Raw genomic sequence first — 15889 nt, 5'->3', positions numbered from 1 at the left:
ACCAATTATTTTACATACAACATATAGCTTACTTATGAAGAGATTACACCAATATTCCAGATTTCATTTGGGCACATCTTACATAATTTTCCTATATCTTAATATGTTATAATTTACCTCATTGAATTTAAGTAGCACATTATGTTCCAAGGCAGAATTTTCTACTATGACTGTAACTTTCTCTTTGTTCATATTTCTGTTCTCTATAAAGAGTTATGATATCTTACCCTTTGATATGTCATACACTTACTAGGTTCATTTAACTTATAAAAAGTTATATCACCAAAGATTTTAAACTTAAGGCAATCTATTATAACTTTTATTTTTAGCTTGAAGTATTAAGAAAATAATTAATATTCTATATTTCAAATCTACAATTCAATAACTTTTCAATACTTTTAACAAAATGAAAATAATACATTGAATTATTTTTATTTAAAAATTGGAAATCGCTGCCATTTGACTGCAGCAGTGATTTTTATACTGACAAGCTTATTCCTGCCTGCCCTGAAATGTTGTTCATTGTGATGAAGTTCTAGTGACAATGAAGAATACCTCTCTCCTTCAAGTACATCTTGAAGACTTGGAAAATCCAAGATACACCCAGGAATTCCATTTCCTTGTGGTGACTCATCTGGACCACAGGCATGTAAGACCTGTCTGAAAGAGACATAAGGAGAAGTAGAACACCACCTGTGAGTCATCCCTTTAATATAGTGGAGCCTTAGAGTGAACAAGCAGGGGGATGTATTGGTTGTTAGGAAAATGTAGGTTACTGGAAGAAAATAGCATCCTTCATTAATAAGATCTAAGGTGCGACTCACATAATTGTTTTCCTTAAGATTGATGGGGCACATGAGGCATTTCTTTAAGCTGGTGACGATCCTCATAAATGACTAAAGTGTAGAGGCTGCACATGGTTTTAGAAGGAGATTTTTATAAAGAAGGTGGAGATCCCAACTCCCTTCATGCTGTCTCTCTCTATATATAAGTCTTGGTGTTTATTCTAGGTTTCTTTGGAAGTGTCTTGACAGAGAACCTAAGCTGAGCAAAGCAGCCTTGATCTGAGTGAGCTAACTGGCACCATGAAAATAGCAGGTGTCTTTCTGCTCCTCTCTCTGGCTCTTCTCTGCTTTTTCTCAGGTGAGTTTTTCCTTAAAATTAACATCCCATAGTTACATGGAACCAAGAATGGAGAAGAGTAGATCTTCCTCACATTACAAAATTCTAATGACTTTTATGTGAAAGAGCAGTCCAGGGAGAATATGATATAATGATGATGACAGTAACGGTGATGATGACAATAACAGTGATGATGACAATGATGCTGGTGGATGGTAAGAAGTGCCATTCACAGAACAGTTGCTTTGCCCTGTACTTGTACTAAGGGCTGATATAGATCATCTCTGACTCTCTTGAAAGGAGACCAGACTATGTTCTTCATGTAAGAAACTGTGATACAAAACGGGAAATTATAACAGGTCAATAGACATTTAGAGTTTTTGTTGAGGTCTTAAAGACATCACAGTTGATGCTTATTTGTAAGTACAAGTCTAGAAGATGAATAATTGGCCTCAAAACTAATCTTGGCTTTTCAGAAATCTGCCCTTTTTATTACTTCAAAGAGATTCAAGTAATTGAAATTGAAACAGGAGAAGGGACAGAAACTCAGTGTAGAAAACTTTAAAAAGAAGTTAGGGAGAGCTTTGGAAAAAAAGAAGCATATGCAAAAAGAAAAGAAAGTAATTCCTCAAGCAGGCAATATCTTGGGCCACTTATATGAGCAATAGGTAAGCATTTTATCAACTGAGGTGATTCAAATTCACACTGTGAAGTACCATTCATCTGGAGATCAAAAGACTGCATTTCTGGTCCAAAGGAACCCCTGATGAACACAACCCTTCTATTACATTCCTTATCTGTCTATTAGAGGACAGAGTGTCCACTGGGGTAAAATAACCCATGACTGTTCCATCTTTCCCACTGGTATCCTATGCATCCTCTTAGATACTGTTTCCTGTGGAAATGCTCAGAGAGGAGACTAATCTCTTTTGGGGGTTGGAAGTGGGCTTCCGTGGATAATGTATCATTTTCTGGGACAGTAGAGGATAAACTTTGTTGTCTTAAAGGTTTTCAATTTGATGAAAACATTTTAAAATTCCAATGAAATTAAGTTGATAAAGATTACTCTAGTTAGTCATATTTACAGAAACGAATTCTTGTTAAAATACTTACTAAAATACAGATGAACGATTCCTGTAATATTGCTGAATAAGATTGACTTAACACTAAACTACTCAAAAATACTTTTTGAGGTAGCAGAAAGTTGTAACTATGTTAAAACTTAGCCCCTGAATTGAGTTGTCATCCTTTGTAGTTTATCTTTGTAGAGATGAACTATAACAAGATCTGGTTTACAAATGTGCTTTCTCCAGAGCATGGATGCTTCCTAGACACATCACAGGTCATTTATGGGGTATTATTCTCAAGGAAGTTAATGCTTAAACTGAGAAATTTAATTTAAGTCCTAGCATTTCCATCATTCAGCTCTAACATTCCTGAGTTTTCTTTTCTTCATATGTTAAATGAAAATATAGAATAACTTCTCCTATATGGGGAATTAAATGAGAAAACTGATATAAAGAGCTTGACATAGTAGTTGGGACTCAGTAAATTTTTAACTAATGTCTTATAGTATGCCATAATTAAAATACAATAAAGGTAATTTTTCTTAAGTATTGTCAATATGAGTCTACCTCCTGCCTTGCTATTTCCTAAATATGGAACAGTGAGAAAATCCTTCCTCTTCCTAGTACAGATTTTTCAAAGTGAAACATTGGCTGAGAATTGTAAGAATTAATTTTCCAAGACCATAAAAATCACTGACTGGATTAACAAAACACAGAGTCGCTGGTACTCTCGGTACTCTGAGTCTGGGTTCATAACTTTCAAAGAAGCTGTTAGAAGGCTCTGTGCTCATAATAATCACATACTCTGCCAGTTATGAATCAGTGCTGCTGGTAAAGCTTCTAGAAGAGCTGTTGAGGCCCATATAAACTTTAAAAGCTGCAGATTCTCCTACATCCAATAATACATTATATTTGGAAGTACATATGCATGTCATCCATGAGTACTGGCCCATGTTGGCAGAAGCATCCATCGGTACTTCCTCACTGAAGAAGTCTTGGGTTTACATGCATGAAAGGTGTTGGTGCATTCACAGGTGCACAAAAGCATCACACACTTAAAACCATGAATGTTAACATTAAGAAGGAAGAAGAGAGTGAGAAGTAAGACTTATCTGGACCCATCTTCAGAAACTTAGAGCAATGGAGAAGTCATAGAAAATGAGACACGGAAAGAGGATGGATCAGTCTTCAAGAATGCATATTTGGGTCATATATTTAAAGTTGAGTTTCAGTAAAAAGGACATAAGAGCAGTCCCAAGTTCAGTAAATAGCTAACTTCCCCACCGTCCAAGACACATGCTTTTGACAGGGATGTCAAGGTCTGCACCTTGGGATGCTGGTTAAGGTATTCTTTCCAACTCCACTTCTATGAAATGGAGCCAAAGATGACAAAGTCATTCCAAGAGTGAACGAAAAGCAAGGCCAAAGCTGTGACATTAATCTCTAGATCTTAAACCTTTAGTGACCTCTTAATGCTAAACCCCAACAAATGTGTCAATTCATGGTCTACTGTTTCCTAAGAAGTGAACAGATATGAAAATAAGACATTTTGAAGCTTCATGACATGTCAAACAGCCAGATAGAAGTGTGCATATTTCTGCTAAATTTGTAGATCTCCTTTTTACACAATCAGAAATTACAGTGTTTGGAATTTGTGCTTTTTTCAGGTGCCTTCAGTCAAGGAGGGCAGGTGAGTACCGGTCCATTTGTATTTTTGTGCCCAAGGTAGAATATGGCTGCTATTCCATTGCTAAAAAGAGGTTTCTCTATGCTCTGAAAAAAAAAGGGGGGGGAAAATTGAACAGAAAGGTCAAATAGAGAAATCAGATGAAACAATGACATTTCAAACTACATTTTTTCATGGTATACAATTTTAAATTTAAAGAAGCTTTAAGTGATGTTTTTGTATATTGTCAGGATGTGGTGATTATACACAAACATAGGATGGGTGGGAAATAAAGTTTATGTCCTATTCATAATGAAAACAGGCCACTGGGCTGAAAAGTTTCTCAGTTCTCAAGGATGTTAATACCACAGCTCTTAAATTAGGCATTACTTCACCCCATAGAATTACAGTTACCATTAAGCTGCACAAAGAAGGCAAATCATTTGGAAAATTGTCAACATTCTGTGTGAATTAGTTACTGATCTGTAATTAACTCCATCTAAAAGAGTTAGAAGAGAGATCTTTGGGGTTTTGTTTGTTAGTTTTGTGTTTACAGAAATAAGAAATGAACCTAATTTTGTGTATGAAGGATACAGTCTGCAGCATTCAAATATAAATACAAGTTGGGATTAAAACCCAGAATGGGCATAGATTTTCTTCATTAAGTTTTCTTTTTATTTCTTATATTTATTCAACATGTATATATATATATATATATATATATATATATATACTAATTATTGAAAACTTCTACAAACAAATGTTGCTTGCCCAGCAGGTCCTGCTCTTGCTCTTGCTATTGGGGATTTCCACTTGATTTGGGTACTAGCTTTTTAAATCTTAGCATATCAAAGAACTCTTGGCATCAAATTCTCCAGACAGTGTTGCCAACTGATTGGGCATGCAAAAAAGTTAAAAACTACTTTTCAACTCTATTGTGTGCACTATATTTAATAGAGTTTATTTTATTATCTCATAAATCAAGGTTCATCTAAAATTGATGGCGTCTTGTAATTTATATAACCAACACTTATGTGTTTGTGTTCTTATATGAAGCTGTATATATCCTAAAGTGTATGTGCTCAAATAAGTGTCATGCTATAGCTTATACTAAACTTAGAAGCAAAACATGAGGTCCTACAACTCAGCCAATATGTTTCATATCCCATTAGACTGCAAAACAAGATGATAGAAGCATTGCAGATAAATCTAAAAGATTTGAAATTTAACCTCAGTTTTCTCATTAACCCTCAGGTCACTTGCTTTCTTGGGATTTTCATTTCTGGGAGTTTAATTGTATTTTATATTGCTCATGCAACATCTATGATTTATTTATCCTGTTCTTTTCCATTGGTTGAAGTCTTATGGTTTGTTTCCTTCTGAGTCACCTAACATAAAATACACAGATTCTCATGGAAGTTATTCAGTAATAGTTGAATTGTTAAGGAGTTTGGATCTACATTCTAAACAACTGTACAGATGATAGCTACATAAAACAAAATCTAGCAATTAAAAAAAAATCAACCAAGCTAGACTAAAGAGTACTGTTTTGACAGGTGAATGAAATCACAGTTACTTGTTATGTATTTTGGCTGATATCTTTTTCTTATCATCACATCCGTTTTTACATTTTAGATGAAGGATAAGGTACAGCATTATCCAAAGCCTCTTCCTGAACTAAATACTTGAATTGTTGTGAACCAAACCTTCACTGCCTAGCTGCCTCAGAACTGTAAAATACAAGGAAGGTTCTGTTCTTCCAGACCACACCTAAGTGGCTTTATTCCTTCTTCATGGCCAAAGGGAGAGTGGGGCAGAAGGAATTACTGACGGTAGGAACATGCTGGCTCAAGTCAGACCCAGTCAAGACAAAAGGAAGACAGCTTTATTCCAGGACTCAAGTCATTCTTCCCATGCCGGGAATTTTGTCCATGACACATCTGGGAGATTATAGTGCACACTCCTAATTATAGGCCTTTACAAATTTCGTGTTCTTTTACAACCATTCTTTATGGTATCAGGGTGTGTTTCATCAAAGCCATACATGTAACCTAGCTCTGGCAAGGCTGAGGCAGGAGGATCATCTAATTTTAGGGATAACCTAGTTTACATAATGAATACCATACCAGACAAGCCTAGGCTCCAGACAGAATGAATGTTTTCTTCTTTCCTATTATTTTCACTTTCCAGGCTCAAAGTTTGGGTTTCTTACCCTTAAAGAGCCATTTAAATGTATGGCCTTAACAGCTGTTTCTTCTGTATAATGCATAAAAACTATTGCCTCTCAAGATAAAGATCGATTAATTTTAGAAGACTTGTAAAACAACGTTCTACTCCTAAGATGAGTTTCAGGATCTTGTATCTCCCCACTTACTTTGGTTTTTACTTAAAATTAATGTACTGTCAATATTTAAATGCAGTTTGGAGGAGTTACAGAGTACCCACCCTGTAACCACAGATGGAACAAAACCTTGAAGCCTGGTGAAGAGAATGTGGATTAAGTCTTTCAGCAGAGGAAGTAGGCAAAATCAAATCTCAGGACTGCTGAGTCTGCCCTATTGACTTAGCTGTATTCAGCAGTAATGAGCCACTATGCTGTCTCTGTAAAAGGCTTCAAACAGTACTATTCTCTAGCAAACCTGATGTGATGATTATTTTCATCTTGTCTTATACAAGGAATATGATGAAAACCACAGTTTAAAGTATCATTTCTCTTGATGCCAGTAGGCAATTTCTTATAAGAACTGAACTTGTGGTTTTGATCCAGACAAAAAAAATTCTAACGACTTTTACAGGTTGTAAATTGGAATTAGTAAAGTAAAGTTAAGAAAGAAAGAAAAGAGAACATTTCAAAGGGAAAATGGCAGCTTCAGCCATTCAGAGGGAAGCCTGGGGAATTTGGAGAGAGGCACTTTCATAAAAATGGAACACTTCAAATACAAGTCTAGTTGAGAGGAAAAGAAGACATGCTTCAGAAGTAAGTAATTCTTAACTATGAATTAAACCAGTGATTGCAGATGTCTTAATTGTCTGACATAGGAAAATTAGAGATTGAATTATTATTGGAAAATTCAAAATAAAAACCTGGGACAGATCAATATTATTTGAGAAAATACATATTTATAGAGGGAATATTAAAGAGGAAAAAAACAAAAGAAATAGCTGAAAAACAAGGCAACTGACATATTATAAATCTAGGGATTTAAAAAAGATTTTGAAGATCAAGAATTGCATATATCTCTGGGCGGTGGTGGGCCATACCTTTATTCCCACACTTGGGAGGCAGAGGCAGGCAACTGATTCTCGGGGAGCTCAAGGCCAGTCTGGTCTAGAAAGCCACTACCAGAACAGGTTGGGCTGTTACACAGAGAAACCCTGTCTCCAAAAATCAAACGAAAAGTTGCATATATCATTAAGGCACTAGTATAAGTTTTATTAGTAGCAAGTATACTCATAAGCTCATAAGCATCATTTTTAGAGATCACTTCTAAGAGAACAGAGGCACATGAAGGAGAAAACTAGTCTAGACTAATAATTTTCAACCTTCATAGTGCTGCGACCCTTTAATACAGCTCCTCACATTGTAGTGATCCCCAATTATAAAATTATTTTTTGCTACTTCATAACTGTAATTTTACTAGTGTTATGAATCATAATGTAAATATCAGTGTTTTCCAATGGTCTTAGGTGACTCTTGTAAATTTGGTCATTTTATCCCCCAAAGGGGTCATGACCCGCAGGTTGAGAACCGCTGCTCTAGATAGAGATGGGTTAACAAGACTGGAATTGATAATGGATGGAGTTGTAACTGACTGCAAATGTTTTTCAGCAAAGAGAAGACATTATCTTCCATCTTAAGCCCATGTGTGCATGTGTGAGGATGCACATTTTCATTGGCTTGACTTGTAAACACAAGATGATTAAAATATTAATCATCCCAAGTCTTTCATTGACATGATGAGCATATGTGTTCAAATTTCAATAAAAGTAAACAATTCTATTGTCTCAATAAATAATGCTAATCTGAGTACTGAAACGTCATACCATTCCCGCAGGAGATAACAGTTCTTTGAAGAACCACAAGGGGGCAGGCCAGTACTCAGATTGATACCCAAGACCCTGATAGAAGATTTATACACATATTCTTCTCTCCTATATTACATCCTGATCGCAGTTTCCCCTTCCTGCCCTCATCCCAGCCTTTCCCATTCCACAACCATCTCCCCAAGATTCCTCTCAGAAAAGAACAGGTCTCCCAGGGACATCTACCAAACACGGCATAACAAGCTACACTAAGACCAGGCACATACTATCATGTCAAGGCTGGACACGGCAACCCAGTGGGAGTAAAGTGGCCCACAAGTAGGCAAAAGAGTCAGAGACATCCCCCACTTCCACTGTTAGGAATCCCACAAGAACAGTAAGCTATACAACCATAGCATATACGCAGAGGACCTAGGTCAGATCCCTACAGGCTCCCTGATCTCTTTGAGCCCCCATGAGTCCTTGTCATCTGAATTTGTGTTCTCTTGGTGTTGCTAAACATTCTGGTTCCTAAGACACCCCACCCCCGCCCGCGTAGGGTTCCACGAGCTCTGCCTAATGTTTGGCTGTGGTATTCTGCATCTGCTCCCCTCAGTTGTTGGATGAAGTCTCTCTGATCTCTTTGGTGACAATTTTGCTAGACTCTGGTGCCAGAATACTGCAGGCAGAACAATCTGTAGGTGGAAAGTTTTGTGGATGAGATAGTGCCCCAGTCTCTCCACTTGAGGTCTTGTCTGTTTACTGAAGACCACCAATTAGGGCTCCTATGTCACCCATTTCTAAGAGTCTTGGCTAGGGTTACTGTCGTAGATTCCATGGAGTTTCCGTTGCACTAGGTTTCTACCTCGCCCGAAATGGCCCCCAATTCCAGTCTTGAGAACAGGAGGGATCAAGTGTGGGAGAGGGAGAAAATACTGGGATAAACAACTGATAGAAATCTTGACTATCAAAGAATATTGAATGATATTTCTTGTTAAATCTGAAAGCAAAGCCAAATAACATTTAAAAAAAAAACCCTCACATTAAAATAGGAAAGCAATCACACCAAAATTCTGGGCTATGATACAATTTACCTGGCTGTTGTTTATAATAACAGTTTTCCATGTAGAACTTGACACTTTACAAAGTGTTTTTATAGGAATAGTTAGTAAGTTGATCCCATTATATAGACGTTACCAGCTTCTTGCTGCATATGTTAGAAATTTAAACCCAATGTTATGTGGCTGATGTTAAGTTTGAGAGGCAAAATTCAAGACCAACTGGGTCTCATTCCATTTCAGGGAGCAACAACCTCAAAGCATAACTCTGTGGGTGCATTTTCATTAGATCCAGAAGGTATTTCAATTCTCCTGACACCCCTACTGTACCATGAATGGAACCTAAGTAGAAAAGAGGTAGTCCTACCATCTCCCCTAGTCTAGATCACTTTGACTTCCACTAAGAAGCCCATCATTTGAATGTCATTCAGAAACCTACAACTAAGTTAAAAAGAAGAAATTCAGGCAGGTGAAAGGCAAGCCAATAATAAATCTTAATGTTTTTTCTCATGGGGTAGGTCTCCTTTCTATCCCCCAGGCTGCCTTATAGAAAGGGCTTCCTGACAATTACACTAGAAGTTTGTGCCTCAGAAGTCCCCAGATTCTTCTGATGCCATTGATCTTGCTCAAACTTCGCAATGAAGGCAGAAGCCTCCCTAGATGTAGAAGAAGCATTGAGGCAAGAAGGATCATATTTCTCATCTAGCTGAAGAATTAAAGGCAGAAAAATCTTTATTTAAACCACTTAATTTAAGGAAGTCATACTTACTTCTTAGATCACCCAAGATAGAAAGGCCATTGGAAAGTGACAATAATGGAAAATATCATACTAAATGAATACAAAAATATCCCAGAGCTTCCTTAAGAAGAGGCCTCCCATAAAGAGGCTGCTTTCTCCAATGCAATCCAGGACCATTTCAAACATTCCACAATAACACAATAACGCTGCAAATTCCTATGCCGTATTTGGTCTTTGGTGACTCTGAGAATCTGGGAACAAGGCATGGCAGGTATCCGAGGGAGGATTTCCTCTTTGAAATAATTAAAAACACAAGAATTATTTCACCTAAGATAACACAACCAACAGTAGAGAAAGTTCTAGAGCATGTTAGAAAATTCTAGTTCATCGCAGAGGTCTTGAAGCATCCCACTAATTAGCAGTGTGGGAGCAGTGAGGCAGCTTATTCACATGCCAGCTGATCTGTGTAAATTTGTTTATTACAACCCTTTGCTCTTCCTAATATTTTTCCAACGGGCAGGAGAAGATGATAAGTGAGCTTGAGGAGGGTGGAGGGGATGAGAAATACTCAAAGTGAATGCTCTCCCCCAAGTGCCTGTCTTTATGTCTGCTTTCCAAAGGACAAAAGAGGTTGGATCACAAGAGCAGAGGGCCGATTGCCAAGGAAAGGTGTCTTAAAGGGTCGTCTCTTTAAAGTAAGGGACTTTCTTATTTATTTCCATTACTGTCTGAGATTCTGGATCCAGCTGCTTTTTTGCTCAGCTGGCACAAACTGTGTTTGTCTCCTGTGGCATTTGTCACACATTGTGCTATGATTACGTCATCTCCTCTCTCCACTCTGATGAAGATGCTGAAATACTGTTCATTACCACTTCCTTGTCTGGCCAGCACTCAACACTGTTCCTTCTATAATTGGTTACTCATTGCTAATTGGTGGGACAAATGAAATATCAGAGACACCGTGGTTCACATTCTTTTTGGTTTCAAGGATATAGCTGTGAACATGTATACTAAATATTTAAATTACATAAATGTCTGAGGAAAAGTGTATTATACTGTTCTCCAGATCTAGATTTAATTCCATTTGAAAACTTAAAAGAAAGATTATTGATACGGAAGGAACATAAGAGGTTGGTATTTCAGCACAGAGAGGAAGGTCAGTAACACACTCCCTCACCTCAACAATATAAGATGCCAAGTTTCAACAAAAATATACAATTGATACTCTCAGGAACCTTAAACTTGATGTACATGTTTATTTTTCATGACTATCAAAGATTTTCCCATGCAAAATTCAGACAAGTTTGTCAGTATATAGTATTGTCTGCTATCTTAAGCAAGGGATTCCTCTTGCCAAGGTCCATAGATTTCACTACTATCCTATTTCCAAAACATATGTTTGTGTATAAGGCATGCTATTATGGTGAAGTTAATATACCCATTACCTCAAATAATGAGCCATGTTTGTTTTGTGGTAATAACATATCAAATATACTCAGCTAAGTGGAATTCTAATACAATACAATTTAGTACCTGTGGCTACTAATGTTGACATTAAAACTGATAAGTTATATTAATGAAATGTGTGTGTCCTGATCATAAATGTGGTCAAGGACACAAAGTAACACTAAGTCTAATTCTCTCAGTAAGGATGTATTATTATTCAATCACAGTAGATTATTGGAAATTCTGGACCCAAAAATGAGAAGCAATATATTCAAGCATGGGTGTGGTCCTCAATTCCAGAAATGCTTTAGTCTCTTCTTCCTGCTGCCCAATATAATTCAATATGCCTCTCAGTGACATTTCGGGTTCAACTGAAGTCATATGGTTGAAAGTGATTAACTTTTTATGTAGATATTGAAAAATGTGAGAACTTGAGGATATGATTTTAGTGGAAGTAAATATCACTCTATCATTCCTGATATTCAGAGTTTCATTCAGCATATTTCATGTTCTTAATATACTGGCAATAAAAGTACACCAAATATCAATTCTATTTCTCTTATGTTTATAAGCATCTTACTGGTACTAATGAAATTATTTTTGATTAGTGTAAAGAATAGGATATGTTATTAGCATAGATACTACCATGCACTTCCATGAGAGCTGTTCTTAATTAGACATAGCATGTTCTCATAAGTCTGAATGAAACCTCAAGATCCTTTAAACACAGCAACTTAGACGGTAATTAATAAATTAATATAGTAGTCAGAAAGTTAGTGTAAAGACATTAGAATTTCGTTCTCAGAATGTAAATGGATATTGTATTCACAGGAAAAAAACTAAGAAACTTCAAGTACTGCCTAGAAATTCCCCTTAGAGGATCATTCATGTTTTAATAGCATGCAGAAGTTCTATTAGAGTATACTAACACAAAACATGTTATGAAATAATTGGCATGTATTATCCAAAACTACTCTCAACTACATCAATTTAATATTAAACAAAAGTCTTACTCATAGCATTTGACATTGTTAATTGACTCATAATTGCAAAATGTATTTCTCAAGTTCCTATGTTTTAATAAAAATGTCCTATTTATAAATGTTAAACAAAATGTTCTACCTAAGTATACATTTCAGGAGCTTCTGTTGCAAGTCACTAGTCTATTAGATATGATATTAGTGACACTCTTTTTCCATTGTAGATTAATTGTGGTGAGTTCCGTGACCCCAAGGTTTTCTGCACACGGGAGTCTGACCCACTCTGTGGTTCAGATGGCCAGACATATGGAAATAAATGTGCCTTCTGCAAGGCATTGGCGTAAGTATTGTTCTCACCACACCTACGTCCTATGAGCATAAACTTCCAAAGTTAAACTAATGTTTTCTTGGACTACTCTAGCATTTTCTATCCATATCTCCTATTGAGATTGAAGAAATATGCTTCCAGAAAATGGTTTAAAAAACAAGTATCTCAAAAGGGAATAAACAAATTATTTCAAAACACTTTAACTACTTTGTACCTATCATAATGCATTTGGGGATTTCTTTATAATACATTTTGCGTGTAACAATTTACCTTTAATAACTCTTATACTTTTCAATGTTTTATTTTATTTAAATATTTATTCATTTTTATTTTATGTGTATAAGTGTTTTACCTGCATTTATATTGTGTACCATGTACATGCCTGGTGCCCAGAGAGGCCAGAAGAAGGTACCAGACTCCCTGGAACTAGAGTTACAGATGGTTGTAAGCTGCCATGTGGGTCCTGGGACTTGAGCTTGCTCTTCTTCAAGAGCAGCCAGTGCTCTTAAACACTGAGCCATCTTTCTAGCCCCACTTTTCCTTATTTAAAAATTGTCTAATGTGTCAACATTAATCTCAGTTTCTAACTAAGACATTAATGTATTACCTATCTATGCAATTCATAGCAAATTTTTTCTCAGCAGATGTTTGGGGTGTAGGATGAGATTTGAATAAATGGAAAGATATATAAAACCTCCATTTGAAGTCTTCTATAAAATGCAAAATGTGCAAAGTTTCCATGCATTTTATTAAATATTCTTTCAGGACAGAACTATGATTTAATATTTATTGGCATTATTTATCCATCCTCTACCGTTCACTCTTCAACAATGAGTAATGATTATTGAAAGTTCTGAGTATTAACAGCTGAGATTGGTCTAAGATTCCTTCCTTTCACAATTACAGGAGGAGATTCAGTTTAATTATGATGACTAGCAGTATAGATACCAACAAAACCCAAAGATCAGATGGGGTTTGCCATGCTTAAAACTGCCCTGGGCTTTGTGACAAAAAATGGAAGATGTTAAACTAAGTATATATTTGTCTTTTTTTTAATAGGAAAAGTTCTGGGAAGATCAACCTGAAGCATCATGGGAAATGCTGAATTAGAGCTAGTGCTTTGTGCCAGCTTGCCTATCCTGTCACCCTCATTTTTTTTTTTTTGATTTCTGCCTTTACTTTTCTCTGGAAAATGCCATACAATCATAAAAAATAAAACACAACTTTTCCTCTGTGTGGGTCTTATGTAGGTCAGTATGTTCGGTTCCTTCAACTTGTTAATAAAGTAAATTCTGTAGAATTGAATACCTCTTGGTCTTGGATTAATATAACAAGCTTATACAACAGATAATACTGACTTTGATTCATTAATTTGAATCAAAACCCTGCTTGCCTCATCAATATAAACTATCCATCATAATGGAGTCCCAGACAACTGTCTGCCCTATTTCACTTTTAGAATTTGCATGGCAGTAATAAAGCTAATATCAATCTAAAATCTGCTATTCAAAATATTTAATAACAAGATATTAGTGCTTCTTAATTTCAGTAAAATATTTTACATAAAAAGCAAAACATGCATCATCTATTGAGCTTCCTTTCAACTATCATTGAAATAATGTATTTGGACTGTGTCATATTTAAGAACACACATTGTGTGGCTTCCTGAAAACTTCATGAGGCATTCTGATTAAGAAGTAAAGAAATACTCAAAATGAACAGTGAATATTTTAAAATGATGATTATTCATTAAAGAATATGTGAAAAATCTCTTAAAGAAAGAATTTCATTGCAGAATGGGAAAAATATATAAACCTTAGGAATTCAAATTCTTAAAACAACTTAGTTACTTACTAAAAGAAATCAGATCCAATTAGAAGACAACTAAATATTACACTTAACCACATATCAAGATTCACTTCAGTGTAATGCTGTCATGTCACTCTATTAAAAACCTTTCCCTGGGCACGCAATCTAGAATAGACTCTGTTCTAAGCACTTATGAAAATACTTGTGAAAGGAAATAGGAAGAATCAATAATTCTTCAATAACTAATTTGATTTACATTTAATAATGGGAAAATGAAGTGAAAATAGAAGCAATAAATATAAGTAAAACATAGTAAAATGGGATACAATATGTGCTATGGGAAAAAATATTAGGTAGGACCTGATATTATAGGTGAAAATACTTAGGAAGGAGTTGATAGAATTGCCCAAGCAAATGTCTTGAAGAAGAGCAAAGGGAGAAGCAAGGTCACAATCCTTAAAGTTAATGCATGCTCCGATTGTTCTAGTTGATACAATGGGGCTGAGGATGATTTTGTTGTGTAGACAAACAACAGGTGACCAGGGCAAGGAATAATGTGCCCAAATTGTATTGCACAGTGGTTATTGTTCAGGCTGTGGCTTTGATGTTGATGGACAAGATATGTTTTTAAACATGAATGTTAAGCTCATATGGCTGACTCATATCAGGAGATTTAACTCAGTGGTAGAGCACTAGCCCAGCATGAAAAAGACCTTGTGTTAGTTCCCCAACATGATTAATAAGTGTATAAGAATAATTAAAATCTCAAATATATTTGAGACATGTGGACATTACCTGTCATGAATATAATCAAAGAAAATCTAGCCAGAGTGGAGAGTGTTATGAGTGACTAGTTAATGATCCAAGAAATGATTTAGATTATGCAAGGACAAGCATATAGGAATGTGCTTCCATATCTAAATATTATCCCCTTGATACATAAAAATAATTATGTAAAATGTAATTGGGATACAGTGATAAGAAGGTGGGCCTTCAGTCAATGCAACACAATGTGAATCTTGACTCTTGCATAAATCTATAAAGTTATTTATTTGTGCCCTTAATCTCCAAAGTGCTAGGATTAGAGGCATGAACCACTAAATGTGATCAATATCAAGGTTACATTCATATGAGTCGTTTGGCTTCTTTATCATTATTTTTAACTTACAAAATGAAAACAAACTACTTCCTTATATTATGAGGAATAAAAAAATACATGTTACTCACTTAGCTTTTTATGTAATAAGAGGTAATATATAGTGGCTGTGATTATTATGTTCAGTCACTGTTTACAGCATAATAATGTCTATGTTCCAATAAACTTTCTATTTCATAGATAATATATATATATATAATATATATATATATATATTTATATATATATATATAATTCTTACATACCACTTTTGGAAATCTTTATCAAAATTATTTTGTCCTCAATGTCTGTCAGCTAAAACTTCTCACTTGGGAAATCATGCCTTTACTTTACATGCTTACTTTAATTTTACTCAGTAAAATAATTTAGCTATTTCTAGCATAAACATGCAAACATTTGGTGGACTTTGCTGACAGAATCACAGTGCCTCTATGTAATGCTGTTTCTAAGGGAAATTCATGCCTGTCTCTCATTGGAACCTTCCCCTTCAGCTAT

The 15889-nt window shown here is 35.6% G+C and overlaps 1 protein-coding gene across 1 annotated transcript; it reads left to right on the top strand.

Annotated features, from left to right (window-relative positions):
* The first annotated feature begins 1085 nt into the window (after positions 1 to 1085).
* LOC100756601 (serine protease inhibitor Kazal-type 6) lies at positions 1086 to 13534 on the top strand. The gene is made up of 5 exons (XM_027400826.1): positions 1086 to 1143; positions 3857 to 3879; positions 10296 to 10370; positions 12326 to 12441; positions 13489 to 13534. The coding sequence occupies exons 1-5, from the start codon at positions 1086 to 1088 to the stop codon at positions 13532 to 13534; spliced, it is 318 nt and encodes a 105-aa protein (XP_027256627.1).
* Positions 13535 to 15889: the final 2355 nt, after the last annotated feature.

Source organism: Cricetulus griseus, chromosome 2, assembly GCF_003668045.3.
Source record: "Cricetulus griseus strain 17A/GY chromosome 2, alternate assembly CriGri-PICRH-1.0, whole genome shotgun sequence".
Classification (NCBI taxonomy): domain Eukaryota; kingdom Metazoa; phylum Chordata; class Mammalia; order Rodentia; family Cricetidae; genus Cricetulus; species Cricetulus griseus.
Note: the sequence above shows the minus strand (reverse complement) of the source record. Positions and strands in the feature narration are given on the sequence as shown.